Source organism: Ambystoma mexicanum, chromosome 4p (assembly GCF_040938575.1).
Source record: "Ambystoma mexicanum isolate Mex_15411 chromosome 4p, UKY_AmexF1_1, whole genome shotgun sequence".
Classification (NCBI taxonomy): Eukaryota; Metazoa; Chordata; class Amphibia; order Caudata; family Ambystomatidae; genus Ambystoma; species Ambystoma mexicanum.
In genome coordinates, this window is record NC_090927.1 from 65221551 (window position 1) to 65240293 (window position 18743).

The 18743-nt window shown below is 47.2% G+C and overlaps 1 protein-coding gene across 4 annotated transcripts in view; it reads right to left on the reverse strand.

Moving 5' to 3' along the window:
• The window catches only part of LOC138452994 (zinc finger protein 793-like), a 404979-nt gene that overhangs the window by 221134 nt on the left and 165102 nt on the right, over positions 1 to 18743 (reverse strand). For all 4 annotated transcript variants that reach the window (XR_011260346.1, XM_069605395.1, XM_069605396.1 and 1 more), the window contains exon 3: positions 8758 to 8884. Coding sequence is in view for 3 of the 4 variants with exons in the window: in XM_069605395.1 (XP_069461496.1) it covers positions 8758 to 8884 (127 nt within the window). In the remaining variant the exon portion in view is untranslated. The remainder of the gene's footprint in view (positions 1 to 8757; positions 8885 to 18743) is intronic.

An 18743-nucleotide genomic window follows, 5' to 3' on the forward strand; every position in this document is an offset into this window, starting at 1 on the left:
AGAATTCCCGGGCCAATACTGAGGCTGAAGGCAGACCCTTCAAGGGTATGAAGTGCGCCATTTTCGAGAATAGATCCACGACTACTAAAATGGTAGTATATCCCAAGCATGGAGGTAAATCCGTGATAAAATCCATGGACAGGGTATGCCATGGACAGGGAGGGATGTCAAGTGGCTGTAATAGGCCGGCTGGTTTTTGCTTTTGACTTTTATTCTGGGCACACACACCACAGGAGATTACAAAGTCTCTAATATCCCTTTTCCACGATGGCCACCAGAAATTTCTTTTAATCTTTTCCATGGTTTTGGTAATGCCAGGGTGCCCCTCCATTAGAGAATCATGATAACCGGAGATTACTTGTTTTTGTAGTCTCTCACAGGGCAAGTGCAATCGTCCTCGGAAATATGGTAGGTCTTGATCTACTGAGAACTCTTTTCCCTTTAATTGCCAGTCCTGCAAATCGGTCGGAGTTAGGAGCGATTTCACCGTGTTCTTGATGTCTTCAAAACATTGAGTGCTGACCAAGCCCAAAATCCTTTGTTCTGGGATTATGGGTATTGGATCTGGATTGATCAACTGTTCATCTACTCCCATCCGGGAGAGGGCATCCGCCTTTCCGTTCTTACTACCTGGTCGATAAGTAATTATAAAGTCAAATTCTGCCAGGAACAGAGCCCAGCGAAGTTGTCTGGAAGACTGAGCTTTGGCTGTCTTTAGGTATTGTAGATTGCGGTGGTCAGTCATTACGGTGACTTTGTGTCTGGCTCCTAGAAGATAATGCCGCCAGGCTTTAAAGGCCGATCTGATGGCCAAAAGTTCCTTGTCCGTAATTGAATAGTTGATCTCAGGAGGCGAAAACTTGCGGGACCAAAAGGCAACCGGATGTAGTTGGTTTGTGACCGAATCTCTTTGTGATAACACTGCTCCCATAGCAAGACTAGAAGCATCCGTTTCCATGATGTAAGGAAGTTCTGGACGAGGATGTTTTAAAACAGGTGCAGAAATGAATTTAGCTTTTAAGTCTTGAAAAGCTTGTTCCGCTTCAGAAGACCACTCAAAACGTTTGTTCTTTTTCAACAGAGCGGTGATGGGCTGGACTATCCGGGAAAATTCAGGGATGAATCTGCGGTAAAAGTTAGCGAATCCTAACATGCTTTGAACTCCTTTTACAGAGGTTGGTGATGGCCACTTGATAATTGCATCAACCTTCTTTGAATGCATATGGACTCCATTAGGTGACAATATGAATCCCAGGAACTCGACTTCTGTTGCGTTGAAGACGCATTTCTCAAGTTTAGCAAAAAGACTATGTTGACGCAATCTCTCGAGAACCTTTTTAACATGTCTCTGATGTTCTTCTTCCGATGATGAATAGACGAGGATGTCGTCAATGTAGACAACTACACACACGTCAATGAGTTCCCTAAGGACATCGTTCATAAAATATTGGAAAGCAGCAGGAGCATTACACAGTCCAAAGGGCATCACTTGATATTCGAATAGCCCGTACTTGGTGCGGAAGGCCGTTTTCCATTCATCGCCCTCTTTGATCCTTACCAAGTGGTAGGCTCCTCTGAGATCCAGCTTTGTGTATATACGGGCGTCTTTGACTTGGTCCAGGAGTTCAGGGATCAAAGGTAACGGGTATCTGTTTTTAACAGTGATCTGATTCAGGGCGCGGTAATCTATGCAAGTTCTAAGGTCTCCTTCCTTTTTCGGAACGAAGAACAAAGCCGATGAAGCTGGAGATTTGGGAGGACGGATAAACCCGTTAGCTAGGTATTGGTCCAGGTACTGTCTGAGGTGAAGGTTCTCTGGCTCGGTGAGGGCATAGATCCTGCTGCAAGGAGGAGCTGTTCCAGGTATCAGATCTATTTGACAGTCGTAAGACCTATGAGGGGGTAGGGTGTTAGCTTGATCCTTCTGGAAGACGTCTTGGAACTCCTGGTATTCGGGAGGTAATTTGAGAATCTCCTCAGAAGAGATCGCTGCCAGTGAAACATCAGGTCGAGGATAACACGTGGTAGAACACTCTGGAAACTGAACCGTCTTTGCTCGCCAATCAATCTGGGGATTGTGCTTCTCCAACCAAGGGATTCCCAGAATGATCTGGAACTGAGGGGCCTTAATTACATCGAACACTATTCTCTCCCGGTGTCCATTATGACTCAACAGCGTCACTTCTTGGGTGGCATGCGTTACTGGTCCGGAGGCTATCTCCTTGCCATCCACAGTAGTGATGACGTCTTTTACTGCCTTAGGGACAAGGGGTAGATTCATCCTTGACACCATTTCACGGTCCACATAGTTACCGATTGCTCCGCTGTCAATGTAAGCTTCAATTGCGTGCAAACGATCCGGACGTTCAGGACTAATGAGGACCATGGGTATCACGAAATGCGAGGTCACGGGACAGATCTTAACGCTCGGCAAGAGGACCTCTACTCTTGTCGGGCGAGGTCGTTTCCCTGCTCAGAATTTGTGGTACAGGTATCCGCGGCTCCTACAGTCTTCTTAGCTGGTTTCACGGGACAGTCCCGAAGAAAGTGTCCTGAATTACCGCAATAGAGGCATAATTGCAGCTGCCTTCTTCTTTCCCGCTCTTTCTGGGTTAAAGGTCCTCTCATGCCCCCTATTTGCATGGGTTCCGCAGTGTCAGCTCCCTTATTCGAGGTCTGTGGTTTGGAAAACACTCGGGTATCAAATCTGGAGCGATCTGCCTTCCTGTTCTGTAGTCTATGGTCTAGTTGGACAACTAAGTCAATATAGTCTGAACATCCTTGTGGAGGATTCACAACCTGCGCTAGCACATCCTTGAGCTCTCCACGCAGACCTCTGTAGAAAAGCGTTATTCTCTTGTCCTCGGGCCATTGTGTTTCCACTATGAGTCTATTGAAAGAGGCTATATAAGTCAAGAGGTCTTGGTTACCCTGTCTTAATGAGAGAAGTTCATTGTCCAAGGCCTGCCCTTGTGCATGTCTTGCGAACAGTTCCTCCATGCTGGCCTGGAAGGCTTGAAAATCGTGTAAAACCGGATCATCCTGGGTGACTAAAGGGATCGACCAATCTGCCGCGCTGCCACTGAGATAAGAAAGCACAAAAGCCACCTTGGCCTGGTCAGTTGGGAATGCAGCTGGTCGACATAAGAAGTGCAGGCGGCACTGGTTGATGAACACTGCGAATTTCTTTGGATCACCAGCAAAGCGTTCGGGCGGAGCCAAGGGCACATTACCGGGCAGATTGATTTGCACTGGATTTGAAGCTGAGGCAGAAGGGTAACTTCCTCCTGGAACGGGCAAAGGTGTCTGTCCTGCCTGCGTTTGTAACAACTGCCTAGCAAGGTCCTCTGTTCGCTCCTTAGAAATTATCAGTTCTCTTCTTAGAGAGCTCGTTTCCTGGCGAGCTGCATGTACTTCTGCTCTTAATTCCCCAAGCAACTGGGCTAGTTGATCAGTATCTGAAGTTTCCATTGCGCCTGGGTAGGAGTTTAGTGGTCGGCTTCGCGTTCTGTAACGCTCACCTGATTCCCACGGAGGCACGGGTCTTGGCAGGAAGGTGTCTGTAACACGAAACGTGATGTGCAGGATTCGGTTGGCTTCTGGGGTCGACCCTCTCCGCACTGTGTGTCGAACTCGAAGGGTGAGGTTTCTGCAGGTGAAATAATATGGGGATTAAAGGTCTGGGTTGCTGAATGTCCCTATCTCTCTCCTCCCAGCTTGACCATTGAACCCCCCTCCCAGGACAACGTGCTCACCTTAGATAGGTGAATGCTGGGCTCTCCATCTGCGTCTAGTGCAGGGTGCCGTTGCCAGTTCCTTCACTGGTGAAACGTGGGCCTCTTGACTTCAGAGGATGGGTACCGTCGTTGACTGCACGACCGGTAAGTTTCTGGACACCTTTAGTCTTTATAGTCTTTTAGGCGTGGCACTGAAGCGCCTGGAGTTGCGTAAGTATGGCAGCGCTCTTACTGTCTCTTTCTTTGTCTTTGCAGGAGACGATGCAGAATGAAGAAATCCGGAATTCGCCACGTGCCGGTAAGTGTGACACTGCTGTTGTCTTTGCAGGTGAAGATGCGGCGTGAAGAATCCGGAATGCACTGCGTGCCAGTAAGTAGAATAATGCTGTTTATCTTTGCAGGTGCAGATGCAGCGTGAAGAATCTGGAGTGCACAGCGTGCCAGTAAGTATGATAATACTGTTTATCTTTGCCGGCGGAGGTGCAGCGTTAGACACGGCCGCTGCCGAAGGATCAGGTAAGCAAGCACTGCATGTGAAAGTTCGTTCTGCTAACCTGTTGTTTCTGGTCTTTTGCAGGTGCTGATGTTGCTCGGGTACAGGAATGGTAAGTATAATTCTTGCAGGTTCAGGATCCCAAGAAGAAATGCTGGAACAGACTCGGTGAGCGTTCTGCTGCAGATGCAGAATAACGCGAAGCACGTTTCATCAATCGGGTGTGGTTTAAATAGCCTTGGAGTGATGAGGCGTCTCCTTCCACGGCCCCGCCTAAGTAAGAAAAGAGTTCCTGCTTCCAGAAGAGTTCCAGGGCTGTATCCAGGGAGTGGAGCTGCCCCACCCAGGTAAGAAAGTAGTCCCAGTTCACCGAGGACTTCTAAGAGTCTGGCAAGTAAGCAGCATGGTCTGCCACAGGTAAGTCCACCCAAGCACCTTCACACCAATGATGAGCCCGGCGCTTCCAGTGCCTGGACCGATGCTTCTGATGAGCCTGGTGCCACCAGCGCCAGGACAAGGTCCAGAAGGTCCCTGTGGGGACCGGCTGGTGCCTAGGATCAGGGTTAGGGGCCTGCTTCCAAGGACGTTGGGCTGGTCCTGGCTCCTTGGAAGCAGTGATCATGACAGGGGGTCCCGGTCCTCTGCAACACCAGAAAGCTTCTCTGTCTTCCCCTGGGCTCTCGAGTCTGCTCTCGGTGCATCCGCCACACTGGTTTCTCCCCGTACACCGGGTCTCGCATGGCCACTCCTATGGCTTCCTTCCTGCCACCAGACGTCAGGGTTCCCAGACTTCAGGTGAGCACTTGCTCCGTTCAGCCTTCTCGGATGCGGTTCCCCATCTCCTGGCATCAGAGTCTGGGGCGCATTCTCTCTGTGCGGTTTAGCACCCCAGCTCGATGCTCCCCTGGGGTAGAACTGACCATGAGGAGAGTCCTTCGTCAGTTTTGATTATAATCCGTCTTTCGAATTCCGGAAACCTAGTATGTTGGTCTTGGTTTTGCGTGGGGCTCTTCATTGCCCTGCTCTTCTTCAGGTCAGTATTTCTGGAGCCATTTATTCTCACTCTTTCCTCACTCTTCCGCATCACAGTAATGTCTATCTCATAGAAAAAAGAGAAGAAATAGAAGGTGGGGGTGCTTCGGCCCCATCAGGGTTGTTGGGTGAGCAATGCATGGTGTCATGGAGGTTAATATAGCGCGTTCTCCCTTGATAGTCTTCCATTCTCCCATGGAGGGGGGTCTCCTCCCATGGGATCCTCCCGCTGAATACCACCCTGAGGGGGACTATTTAGTAGCGCCCTCACCTCCCAGGCCCCATGGGAAGGGTCCCCCTCTGGAGAAGAAGTGATGACATCAAGGGATTCATCAGACAACCTTTCCCGAATGTTGCTGGTTTCATCATCTTCTATGGGAAATCGAGACAGGAAATCAATATTGCCTTGATCCTTTCCCTTTTTTGTGCTCAACAGATAAGTAGAACGGTTGAAGATCGAGGAACCAGCGCATGACACTGGGGTTTGCGTCTTTATGGATGCCTAACCAAGAGGTGCTTGATCAGTGATCAATCTGAATCATCTTCCTTTAAAGGCATTGATGGTGGAATTGTTGGGTATAAACCTTATATAGTACGCAACAAACCCTAGAAAGGCTCTTAAATCCCGCTTTGTTTTAGGTATTGGGGATTCCTGGACACGCCAGACTTTTTTCGTTTGCAATTGGACCAAGCCATTTCCTACAGAGAACCCTAGATAACGTACTGCAGACTATGCAAGATGGTGCTTTTTGAGGTTTGCCGTGAGACCTGCTTGTCCTCCTTATGTAGGTGGACAATATGTACTCCCCAAGTTTTACCATGGATAAAATATCATCCAAGTAGGCGCCACAAAAGGGACGAAGGAATTGGTCCATTCCTCTCTGAAAAGTTTCCAGGGCTACGTGAAGTCGAAAAGGGCATCCGCCAATAGCTGTTGGTGAGATAAATTGTGGAAAGACATACTGCATTTCCCAGTCGATCTATCAACACATCTATCCTGTGGATGGGATAGTTGTCGAACCAAGATATTGCAATGCGTTCTCTAAAGTCAATGCATAATCTCTGCGATTGATCTGGTTTAGCCACCAGGACTATTGGTTATGACCAGGGACTCTGAGAGGGTTTGATGATATCTGAAGACAGCATCTTTTCCACCTCCTGAATTACTCTTTCTTTCTGGATTTCCAGAATCCTATAGGGTTTTAAGTTGATGACCTTTCAGGAAGGAGTGCAGATGGAATAGAAGACCTTTTTTCACTCTTTGTGGTTCTGCATTAAAGACACCAGGGAAGGTATTTATTAGGTCTTGTATGTCTTTTTGTGGAAAAGATCGGAGGTCTGAAGGGGTGAGTCCATAATTCTCAGATTCTTCGGATGGAAGACTAGACCTTACAACCAAGGTTTGTTCTACAGGGTCTTCTCCTCACTCCATCAACACATTCATTGGATAGATCTGGGTCTTATTTCTATGGTGAGGTTGGGCAGTACCATAGTTAAATGGCCTTGATCTGCCAGAACTTCCTTGAGGAAGCCTACCTGTGATAGGAAAGGGATAAGGTGTTTTAATATCTGTTGGGATGTGTAGTTACGCACAAGGAAAGCCTCAGGCTACCAGGTTGCATAATTAAGGATAACAAGGATATATTTATTCCCCACTCTAGATGCTTCAAGTGGTCCTATAACATCCATATCTATACTAGAGAAAGGTATGTCTACGATAGGTAAGGGTTGTGAAGGTGCTGGGGAAGAATGTTGCGGTGCGGTTTTCTGACAAAGCGTCACACCGTGTTTAGGGTACACAAAGTGTGTCACAAGCCAGAGAGCTGGCACTGCCCAGGAAACCACAAGAGCAAGAGAATTGGGGGCAAGAGTAAGGGGTTGAAGCACTTCTATAGGGGTAGACAAAAAGGGGCAGAGATGGAGATTTGCTCAATATATAGATTTAGTGTTAGGTAGAGGTGTAAGCATTAATATGTGAACAATAGGGCGGCCATGTTTTTGTAGGCCTGTAGTAGAAATGCTTTTTTTAATCAGCCATATTTAAGGTTGCAAGCTTTATTATAGCTGTGTTTGAATTTTACAGTGAGCAGAATTCTAGAGTAGTGAAGGTAAAGATGGCAGCAGATGTCAGACAGTATCGAATTGATTGTTGCGAAGGGAGTTCTTACTCACTGGAAAGGAAGCGTACTCCAAACCGGAGTGTTCTCAGCTGATAATGTGAAGGCGACAGTGCCATGGATCCCAGACAAGATTACCAGGGTAAAAACAAATTAAATACAGTAAATTAGAATCCAGCAACAGTGCCTTGTATGCTTTTTCAAGCACAGTTGGCAGGGAGAAGGGAGTTGGGGACGTAGTGTGGCCGAACAGGTGCAGCGGTTCACAGGGAGCAAGGAGCAGAGAGATCCAATCAGAGGGACGGGAATGAGTGTGCCGCAATATTCTTGACCTCACTGATGTCCGCGCTGCTCCTCATTGGTCAGACTCGGTGGTATATGTTTGCTTGCCCTGTCTTCAACCCGAATGTCCAATTAATATCGAGCTGGTTATCCCTCGCATATTGATGGGTGCCAGCCAATGAGAATGTAGAGTTTTTGTTGGTCAGCACATGTTGATGTTATTAGGGGCAGGTTGTGTAGCGTTACAGTTTCATGAAAGGGCGGTATGCTTTGTGTTCCAAGAAATGGGGCGTCCAAACCCAGTGGACAATGTATGGCATTCCTTTTGGGCCTGAGGGCGAGTGCCCAATCACCATGTTATAACAGCCCCCAAAACAAATGTGAATCATGAAAATGTGCGTTTCATCTCCTTAAAATGTACCATCCGTTAGGGGCAGGTTGAGAAATGCTTGCCCTGTACAGTTCGACGGAGATTTCAGTTTGTTTTTTCTACCAGCTGATTGATCAATAAAGCTATGTTCTTTCTTGTAATTGGAATGTGCTCATTTATTGAAAACTTTTGTTCTTTTTTCTGGATTACATGGTGAGGAGAGTCCATATACACATCAGTCCATTTAGCTTAACACAACCCTTCATCACTTTGGGGATGTTTAGATAAAGGTGGTTGTGCACTCCTTCTGTAGGCCTTGTAGACTCTCAGTGCAGACTCACAGTGCAGAACAAAGGGGACGCTTGACAAGTAGCGAAGAGGCGTGATCAGCTCAATCCAAGAAGGATCTTAGAATGGCAGAGGCCTAAACATATTGAGGGGGTAGTGGTGGGTGGGGGGAGAGGTGAGTGCAAAAGAAGTGAAATACGTCTGCGGAAAAGGACCAAATCAGATGTAAAGACGACAGTAGGTTATTTGCATTCCTATTAGACTGGGGGCCGGAGGATAGCTCAAAGGCAACGCGTTTGTCTTGGATGGACAACCGAGAGCAACACAGTTCTGAATCCTGCTCCTGTGCTGAGAGACCAAGATTAACGTATTAATTAGAGCAGTTCATAGACTAAAACAATGCAACACAAGTCAAATAAGGGCCACGACATTGCCTACCCTTTAAGCTCATAGTTTCATGGATCTCCGTGATCACCTTCTTATAAAGCGCTTTCTCCCCCTCTTCCAAGTTCAGCCATTCCTTTAGCGAGAAGGACATTGTGACGTCTGCGAATGCAACGGAAATCTGAAACAAAAACATACACCCTCAAGGTCACTCAATGACATTGGACTGGCCAAAAACACGCAATTCTTCTTCTCATGAACGTTATAGAAAGTCGGTGTGGCTGGAAAACACAAACAGAGGTTAGAAATAGAAAGCCACCTAGTGCTTATAAGTAAACATTTCTGAAATCTTGAAAAGAGCACATTTAAATTTGCTGTTGCTATTATCAGCATTTTTGAATAGCTAAAGGAGGTCTGGAAGTGGTCAGCGGAAATATAATTATAACCCGACTAATTAGGTATTTTACAGGAAATTATGTTGTATATTGTAAGGAAGGCATGGTATCAAACAGTAAGACAGCCACAAGTGATCACAGTTCAAGCATGTTTATTGAACTTCAATTGGGTTTGAAAAACACACATCTAATCATAAATCTAAAGAAGGGAGCAAGCTACGACCATCAAATAATAATAATGCTGTCCTAGTCGAGTCTGTCAAAATAAAAGGGCCTATACTAATAAACCTTTTGCCAATTCTTACTTCTAAATACAAATAGTGTGGAAACAATGTTATGCAAAAGAAAAGTGTTCAAGAAATGATATGTCAGGATATTCAAGCCGTTGCCTATCCTTCCCCACGTTTTCAGCACGGGACAAGGCAGCACACATGAGCTTAGCACACTCTCTGGCTTCTCTAGCACGAGGATGCAGTCCAAACCTCAACATCAGGGCCTTCTGTGCCAAAGTCTCTTTGCCATTCAAAGTCTCTTATTTCAGAGGGCCTGATGCACCACAACAAAGTTCCTTTCTTCTTAGGATTTCACATATACAACTTCTCGGGTGATTTAATGTCACCCCGGGTCCCCCGACGCTGGGCTCAGACCAAATTGATCTACTTTTTCAAACTTTTTCTACTTCATCAAAATCGAAGACTTTTGACTGTGCGTGGGATTTTACTTAACCCGTCGCGGGACCACTTTGATTCACAATTACTTGTTCTCTTCTTACTATAACCTTTTTCTCACTTTCACTTTTGCCACTTTTCAGCTGGATACCTTAAGCGGTGCCGGACCACTCTGCCAAAGGTATTATATCTTGCTTTTAAAGTTCCATCACTCATCAGCAGTTCGACTTTACTTGCGTCTCTTATCACACGCGTTTTAACAATGTTCGTACCTAGGCTCGCCATACAAGGTTGTTGCTTGTAACCTTGGCTTCAACACAGACCGGTCTTGTATCAGTCTTCCCAGCTCAACGACTGTTGGTTTCACTGATGCTGCTTTTTTTGTGGACCTAAGGTCGGTGCCACGGAGGCTGCTGCTTCTCCCCACCTTGATTAGTGATGTGGGTGGGTCCCGTGTATCTCCGACACACAATACAGGATTCTTCAGCCTGGTTTCTTGGTCTTGCGCTTTCTATTCTCGAGGTTTCTAGAAAGTAACGGTTCCTTGTCGAACAGGTCAAGGGAACTGCCCTCCTTGCGATCTCCTTCTGTTTTGCTGTATTTCTTCTCTCGTTCGGCTGCCGTCTTGAAACTGCAGTTTCCTTGTGTGCTTTGCCTCAGAGTGTGCTCTTGTGCTGCACCTTTTCTCTGTGTGGGGAAGCGTAATGGAAGTCAGGTGTGAGTGGTCAGTAATTATTTGCCTGACCTAGCCTGACCATTGTATTGGGACAAGTCAGGTATACTACTCGGGTGTTAGTCTGTTTCCTCTCATAGTGGGCTGTCTCTGTGAAAGTGTTTGTGTTGCAAAAGTGGGGGCTAGAGTTCCTAAATATCCTACCAGGTAGGATTGGGTAAAGGTGTTACAGGAAGGGGATACCCAGTCTTACCATCCGGTGTCCCACTCCCACTTCCCGAAGACCCCTCACCCAGGTGATCCTCTCGCAATGTTTCACCCCCAGGAACTGGATCCAACACTGATGGCTGTGTCTTGGCCACCTGGATGACAGATCCCCTGGGACTAGTAGGTGAGACACCTTCTCACAATATATATCCAATGTTTGTATCATGCTTCACACGCAATGCAATCAGACCCCTCCAGAGAAGCTGGGAGACAGGGCTAGTCAGAAGGTAGAGTGGGTCGAAGCAAGGGGATGCTTTCGCAAAGAGCCTGGGCTCAGGACATTTCTGTATCAGGCTTTGGAACAGTCTCACAGCTCATCCTGATGGAGATTACACAAAGCAGGACATCAGATGGAATAGGTTCTCCTTTATCTGGGCAGCGTGAATCTGTTATGATGTACTGAACTGAAAAAGCAAAGAGAGCGGTGTCAGGCAATGGATTAATTCAGCCAAATGGGCCCGCCTAACGGAACATTTGTGAGCAGGTTTTAAGTTAGTCATGTTGCTCTCTTCCAGGACTGCAGCCATTGTACATTGCTTCTTAGCTTGGGCTACGCGTTATCTTTATTAGTCTTCGTTGTGTCCTTTACTAGTTTGTTGTTAAGCTTTCATGCTAGGAGTCAGTTACTGTGATTTTGTTTGGCTGGGATGAAGAGTTAAATGATGCCTGAAAGCTCCGAAAGGGATACAATTTATGGATTTGTCTTAGTTCAGGAAGCCTGTTGAAATACACGTTTCAATTTGCGGCTTTAGCACGAGTCGTCATTGAGGAAACCTGGACACAATAAGTACATATGTATTTGTTTTAGTTACACACAGGGTTCTAGATAGAATGTTCAACTATGATAAAAAAAACATGTCTTCATAGCACAGATCACTTTAAAACATATTTAGGCAAATCATAATATCAGGCCATTCGTTTACAAATTCCTTCTACTTTAAAGTGCAGCAATAGTAACTTAATATTACCCAATTGAAGGGTACCTAATTTATCAACATCAGAAGGATGGTGAGCGGATTTGTCCCAGCTGGAGATTTAACCGCACAGTCTGGGCGCAGGGGCTATCCACATAGGCAAATAATAAAATGATAATGCCGAATTAAAAAAGCATACCACACCACAAGAATCCAATCGACAACAAACCCACAAAAATAACTATTCAAAATCATCAAGGAAATCAAAAACCCAACATCGTGCCACAAATGTGTTGTACCATTGCAATAACTATGCGACAACATCACAAACCACCTAAGAACAAAAACTGAAACAATTCAACACACCATCGACACACAAAAAACACAACTCTGGAACCAGCAGAAACCAGCGCACCATCAACCCCCACAACACTGGACCACTTCAAACCTATTAACGAAGAAACCGTTGGGGTTGTGTTACGAGTGGCGGAGAAACAAATGAGGAGGAAATCTGCTCATGGAGGTATATTGCGCCTAGCCAAGAATCACTGGTAAGAGCTACCATTCCCTGTTAATAACACAGGATGCGAGCGCTGCTCTCCCACGGTCGACGCTATTTGTTCATTGTGGTTTTGTGGCTGTATGAGCGAAGGGATCTTGGCCCATGGCAAAACCTTTATTGTATTAATCTGTCAGGAGTGAGGGGAGACGGAGTACAGCAGTGCAGTGAGCCAGTCGGGCGTGCTCCGGACATATACTGAAATACTGATATTGATACTGACATATTTTTGCCATTCTGTTGGCCTCGGGACCTTTGTCTCACAGCGGCTCTGTGGTTGTGCCATAGGGGGGTGCTAACCATGGGGAAAAACAAAGCGTCAACAAGCCTTTTGGCTATCCAGGGCCCAAAGAAACTTAGAAAAGTTTCCTCTGTTGGCGAACATAGTGACACTAGCAGAGGGCACACCGGCAGCGTTACAGGCTTCTAAGGACGGAACGGGAGACTTTGGATTCCTATTTACAAAAAGTCATACGACTGGATGAGCAGATTAGGGTGTAAGAGATGGCAATCAAGCCCGCCTTAGCAAGCACTCAAGCAACAGCCAGACCAGTACCCCGGATGAGAGACGGTCTTTCTTATTGGCTGCCTCTAACCCAGCATCTGGTCTGGCTGTTGTACCAGAAACACCTTCTCTATCCCCCATAAAGGGTGACTAGAACAAGGCTGGCCCAGACAATGCTCTTATGAGAGCAGTGATATTTTTCCCCTGTCGATAGTTGAACCACAGAACGCGCCAAGAGGGCCGGGTGCCCGAGGTACCAAATAGTGAACTAATGTTACCCCTGATGAATTCTATGATGAATACCTTGCTGATCTTAGATGACCACGTAAGGTCGCAAAAAAAGGAGGTTGAGGCCCCAAGCACCCAGATAAGACAATGCCTGGATTGCGATCCATCAGGGAATAAGGTTGGTCTGGGAGCTGCAAGTCAACCCTCTGGGTAGTTTGCCAATCCGGGAAGAGGAGGGAGGATGAGCGTGGAGAATTCTACGAGCCAAGACATAGTGGTTCCTGTGGAAATACATTCCCGTTCCAACCATCCTCCCCGCCAGAGCACACTTCCCTCGATGATTGAACGACCCCGTCTTTACTTCAGCGCTCAAGACCTTCGGGTACCCCACGCAGGGAGGAAGCTTCAACAAGAGGGGCGCGACTGCCGGCGCAAGATAAGGCAGACCTAAGGTTTTCTCCCCTTCAGCTGCCGCCGGAGGCTCTACAATTGATTGGCGTAATATTGAATGTAAGTCTCTCGTAATTAGGACTAATGTCTGGCAGAGAGACTCCCTGGACCCCCCCTTGTTAATTTGCATAATTCAAGTAGCTTTGGGTCATCCTAAGTTACTAGTGGAATCCAGATGTGGACCCCTTGCTCATTATTCTTAGAGAGGCACAGCTCCGCCCTGCGGGATGCTGTTGGTACTCTTGTTCAGAGGAGAATTGCCTAGCATTTTGGTGCTGGACTGCCCCAGGGCAGGACAAAGACTGATGTGTTTTGGATATTTCTCCTCTGTGAAAGATAATGAGCTAAAGATTCTGGGTAAGTCTATCGTAACCAGGACTAATGTCTGGCAGAGAGACTCCAGGACCCCCTTGTTAATTTGCATAATTCAAGTAGCTTTGGGTCATCCTAAGTTACTAGGGGAATCCAGACGTGGACCCCTTGCTCATTATTCTTAGAGGCACAGCTCCGCCCTACTGATGAGGTCCAACCAGACCGAAACACGTGTCTGGGGATGCTGTTGGTAATCTTGTTCAGAGGAGAATTGCCTCGCATTTCGGTGCTGGACTGCTCCAGGGCAGGACAAAGACTGATATGTTTTGGATATTTCTCCTCTGTGAAAGATAGTGAGCTAATGACTCTGGGTAAGTCTCTCGTAACCAGGACTAATGTCTGGCAGAGAGACTCCCAGGACCCCCCTTGTTAATTTGCATAATATTGAATGTACCAACTCTGGAAACTGGGTGGACTGAACATTGTGGGGCCCTGATCAATAAATCAGTTCAATGGGTTACCTCAAACATTCAGGGTGGTTCCACAGATCCTCGTCTGATATCAATGGCTCAGAGTGGTGGAGTCTAACCTGGGCACCCGCAGCAATACCCTATGGGCTTGGTTGGTCCTGCTAAATTTCTTCTACCCCCAGGACAGGGTGATGGGAAGGGCATGGGTTGTGTCCGCTTAAAAGAACCCCTGGGTCCACATCAGACTCCCATCCATCAGGCTCAGTTCCCATATGGTCCGGGTTGCAGGGAGGGGACTGTGACTGCTATGAGGGCAGTGTTTCTTTTTACGTGTTTGCCCAGTACCAATTTGCTTGTTTGACTGATATGGACGACATTGAATGATGCCACCATGGACAGCCCCAGGCGGTGGTAAAAAGTGTTGCTCTGTGTCCTCCCAATGTGAGTGTTGTGTGTGTGGGGGTGGGGTGAGAGCACTTGTTATTACTGTCATGGAATGTGGCTGGAAGAAAAACAAGGGTGGCCTGTTTAGAGACACAGACCACATTTGGCGAAGTAGATGTTCTACTACTCCAAGAAACATGGTCCCAGGATGGGATCAATTTGGATGGTTTTGTCTCATATCAGAGGTTGGCAGAGGGAAACAATTGAGGGAGAAACTGTGGCGGTCTATGCATTTTGGTTAAAACACACCTGGAGAGTGTGCAGGTGGTTTTGACAACCCTAGTGCCATATATATATTGGTGGTTAAAATCCTAGACCTGGCCAGGTGGTCCTATTAGTAGTTAATTTCTATAACAGCCCCCATAAACACCATTGTAAGAACTGTCTTGGTGTGTTGGCCACAGTTCTGGAGGATCTCTCCATGGGCAATGTGTGCCTGGTGTTGGGGTGTGGGTCTGCTGACAATCTGTATGACACCACAGAAGATGTCCCCTCCCATTATGATGGATAGATGCTTTGTGTGGAAGGGCTGCGCCTTTGGAACTTTCTCTATGACTGGGGACTGCGGCCAGTAAATGGGCGACTGGGTGGGGATATTCCAGGTAGGGTTACTTTCTCCTCCACAATGGGTAGATCAACAATCGACTATTTTTGTGTCCCAGTTGAGCTCTGGGGCCTCCTAAAAGGGTTTGGTGTGGCGCATAACATCTGTAGTGACCATTATCCCATCAAGCTCGAGATCCACTCGGCGCCAAGGGCGGCCATGTTGAGCCAAGTGTATCCCTTTGAAGTGTCCCTAGATTACTACCGTCGTAGGCTCAAATGGAGAGAGGACAAGAAGGAGGATCTACTAAGAAAGGCAGTTCAATCAAGCTCATGCAAACTTGAGAATCTGCTGTCTGGGAATCTGGATAGATATATTATCCTGGAGGAGTTTGGAACCCTGCTGACCAAGCTCTCCTGGGTGTTTTCTTGAACCCCAGGTAAACGTGGAGGACAGAGAAAGGGGTCGTGGGTAGAATATGAGTGCACCAGAGCTCTGAGTAGTGCAGGAACTTTTAAAACTACCAATATTGGTGCTAGGCCTCATATTAAGAAAGCTCTGGCCACTAGAAAAAGGGCAATTGAGGAAGAAGCATGGAAAGTCTGGGTGGTAGCTGCAAGGGATAATGACTCAAAATTGTTTTGGCAGATTGCCCAGAGGGGCCCCTATTACAAATTTAACATGGATACCCCAATCAACAACGTATCGGACAAGGCCTGGATGGACCACCTCTCCATCCTGTATAGTGTGGGGAGGGGGGCTGAGCATGATGGGATAGCGATCGGGGGCAGTCGGGGGCCTGAGCAGGAATTGGCACTGAGGCAAGCATTGTTTTCTCAGTGGACAAAATAAAGAAGGCCATCGATTGCCAGCGTTGTAACTGAGCTCCGGGTCCGGATAATGTCCCGGGTGACTTATTTGTTATGGCTCCAGATCTCTGAGCCCCAGTACTAACACAAGGATTTAATGCAATATGTGTGGGTGGGGCCATACCACTCTCATGGCCCATGTAATCAGCCAATATACAATATGGGATCTCGGGTTTCACCTGCTTCGTACAGACCCATATCACTCCTAGATTTTCTGTTTAAGATATTAGGCAGTGCAATTTTGGCTCGCCTAGAAGACTGGGCTCTGCGTAGTGGGGTTTTCTCCACGGTCCAGCTGTGATTTCAGCATGGGCTGGGTACGGCTGAGCAGGTGCTCAACCTTCATTTGGTGACCGCACACTCACTTTATTTGAAGGAGGAGCCTATCTATCTGGCGTTCATGGATCTGAGCATGGCATTTGATAAAGTCAACCGTGCCAAGTTGTGGGATATGGTCAGGTCCATGAACTGCCCTCTGGCCCCGGTAAACCTTCTGGCCAGGTTGCAGGACTCTACGCAGGCATGTGTCAGGAATGGTACTAATGGTCACTGCACGGGTTTCTTCCCAGATGAATTGGGGATACGCCAGGGATGCGGTCTGGCACCCCTACTCTTTTGCCTATACATAAATGGTCTTCACATGCACCTCATAAAATCTTCTCCCGGCGAACTAAAGATGGATGGTCGTTTAGTAGTGGTCGTTTTGTACGGCTCCTTGTGTACACAGATGGTTCTGTTCTGATGGCCCGTACACCAAGATCTCTGCAGGCCCTCATCTCGGACTATGCTGACTTTATGGAGGGGTTGGATCTGGTCGTCGGCAGTGATGGCTTGTTGGAAGGGGAGACAGAGGATTAATTTTAGGGCCATGCACTGCAGGAACAGTGTTATCCACAGGGTTGAGTTCGTTGACTGTTTGGGGTCAGATTCTAATGTTGGAGCTACCAGCCATGTAACCAAACAAGCCCAGCAGTTCAAACAGGCTTTAGGTGGTGTTTCCAGGGCCATGTCCATGTTTAGAGGCAAACCAATTGCTCCACTGCTGCAGTTGTATAAGGGTAAAGTGGCCTCCATTGCAAGATTTGGGATAGAATTGTGGGGCTATTCAGATGTTAGTGCAGTCCAGACTCTTGAGAACCAATTTCTTAAAGGAATAGTGCGCTCAAAAATATGATTGTCCTGAGCGTTCGGGCATGTGTTTTTAAGCATACGTTGATCGATCGTACAAACATTTCCTATATACCTTACCGTAGTTTACCTCACTTTTACACATGCAAAATCAGGCAGCAGGGCTCGGCCATCTTGTGATAATCCTATCCGTTGCTGCATCGCCCTAAGGTGAACTGCCCTGGCGGCACTAAATCATATCCCCGGCCCCCGAGGCTGACCTCACCATTCCTAGCAATATTCTCCGCATATCTCCATGACGGTACTTGGCAGCGTAGCCAAACATGGCCAGTCATCACCTATGTGTTGAAAGCAAGCATCCCCCAGGGGAGTACCCTCTCCACAATGAGAGGCAATAAGGACACACCCCAGGAGGGAATGAGACCAAGACCAAATGCGGGTGATTTAAAAGGGTTTTTTTATATAATCAAATGGGGCATGCAAAGGACTCTGCAAGCTCCGAGAGTGCTCTGACTGACAATAGCAAAGACAGTCATATTTATTACAAAACCACGTCATAAATCCTATCCACTATAGGGGGCACATCATCTCAGAGATTGGGTGGCGTCGACTAAGCTATAGGGTGTTCACTGATGAGCCGCTCCAGGATTGGTGGACATCCGTGTGGTGTCAACATGGAGTGGACGGGTCACCTGGCTCGTCGGGGTGGAGCTGTTAGGCCAGGCGCGGTCTGAGTCGATGATTGATGGCTGCACTAACACTTTGCCCTTGTGGCCACACACACAAAAACACTCATACTTTAGACGAATCCAGTTGTCCTGTAAATCCTACAATGTTACTCTAAGAAATAATAGGAGACCGGAGAAACAACATACAATGTGAGGCTTCACCAATACATCAGTGCACTGTTACCTCCGACCTGCTGACCGGGTGTCATAAGTCTGGGTGTTTGGTCTGAGGGCACAAGGTGAGTTGCCTTGTCGTTCTGTTCTGTTAGATGTGGTGAGGTATTACTTTATGATATGTTAGTACAGGGTTGAATACCTATCTCCAAGGCTCATTAACTTGGGGTGAACTGGAGTACTACTGAATCAGCAAGGGTGCACCTCTGGCCCCTTGAGGCAGTGGGGTTTAGGACCAGGTTGTAAATAATTCATTTGGCCGATCATGGCGGCCTCGGGCATGGGGGAGGTGAATACTTGAAGCGGGTCCAGCAGAATGAGGGGAAGTAAGGCTGTGCTGCCCGCACACCAGCGAGCCCTGGCGGGCCTTGGCAGGAGAAAGGGGAGATGGCCTTGTGGCTCTGTGTGATTCTCTGTGCCTGGGCTGCACAATATACCACGCGAGGGGATAGTTAATGAAGTTAGTAACATTAGGATGATTACACATTTCTATTGTTCATACATTCGTGTACTTCTTCATACGTAGCTTTGAGAGTCTGGGAGTGTCACATATATCACATAACATTAGTTGAACACATATTGGTAATTCATAAGGCGACAGATGGATAAAACAGGAGGTAGCATCAGGTTGGGTGGTGTACTCAGGAGCATAGAAGCAATACGTTCATATATAATTGTGCATTTTCATTCATGGTTATAACACTTGAACATA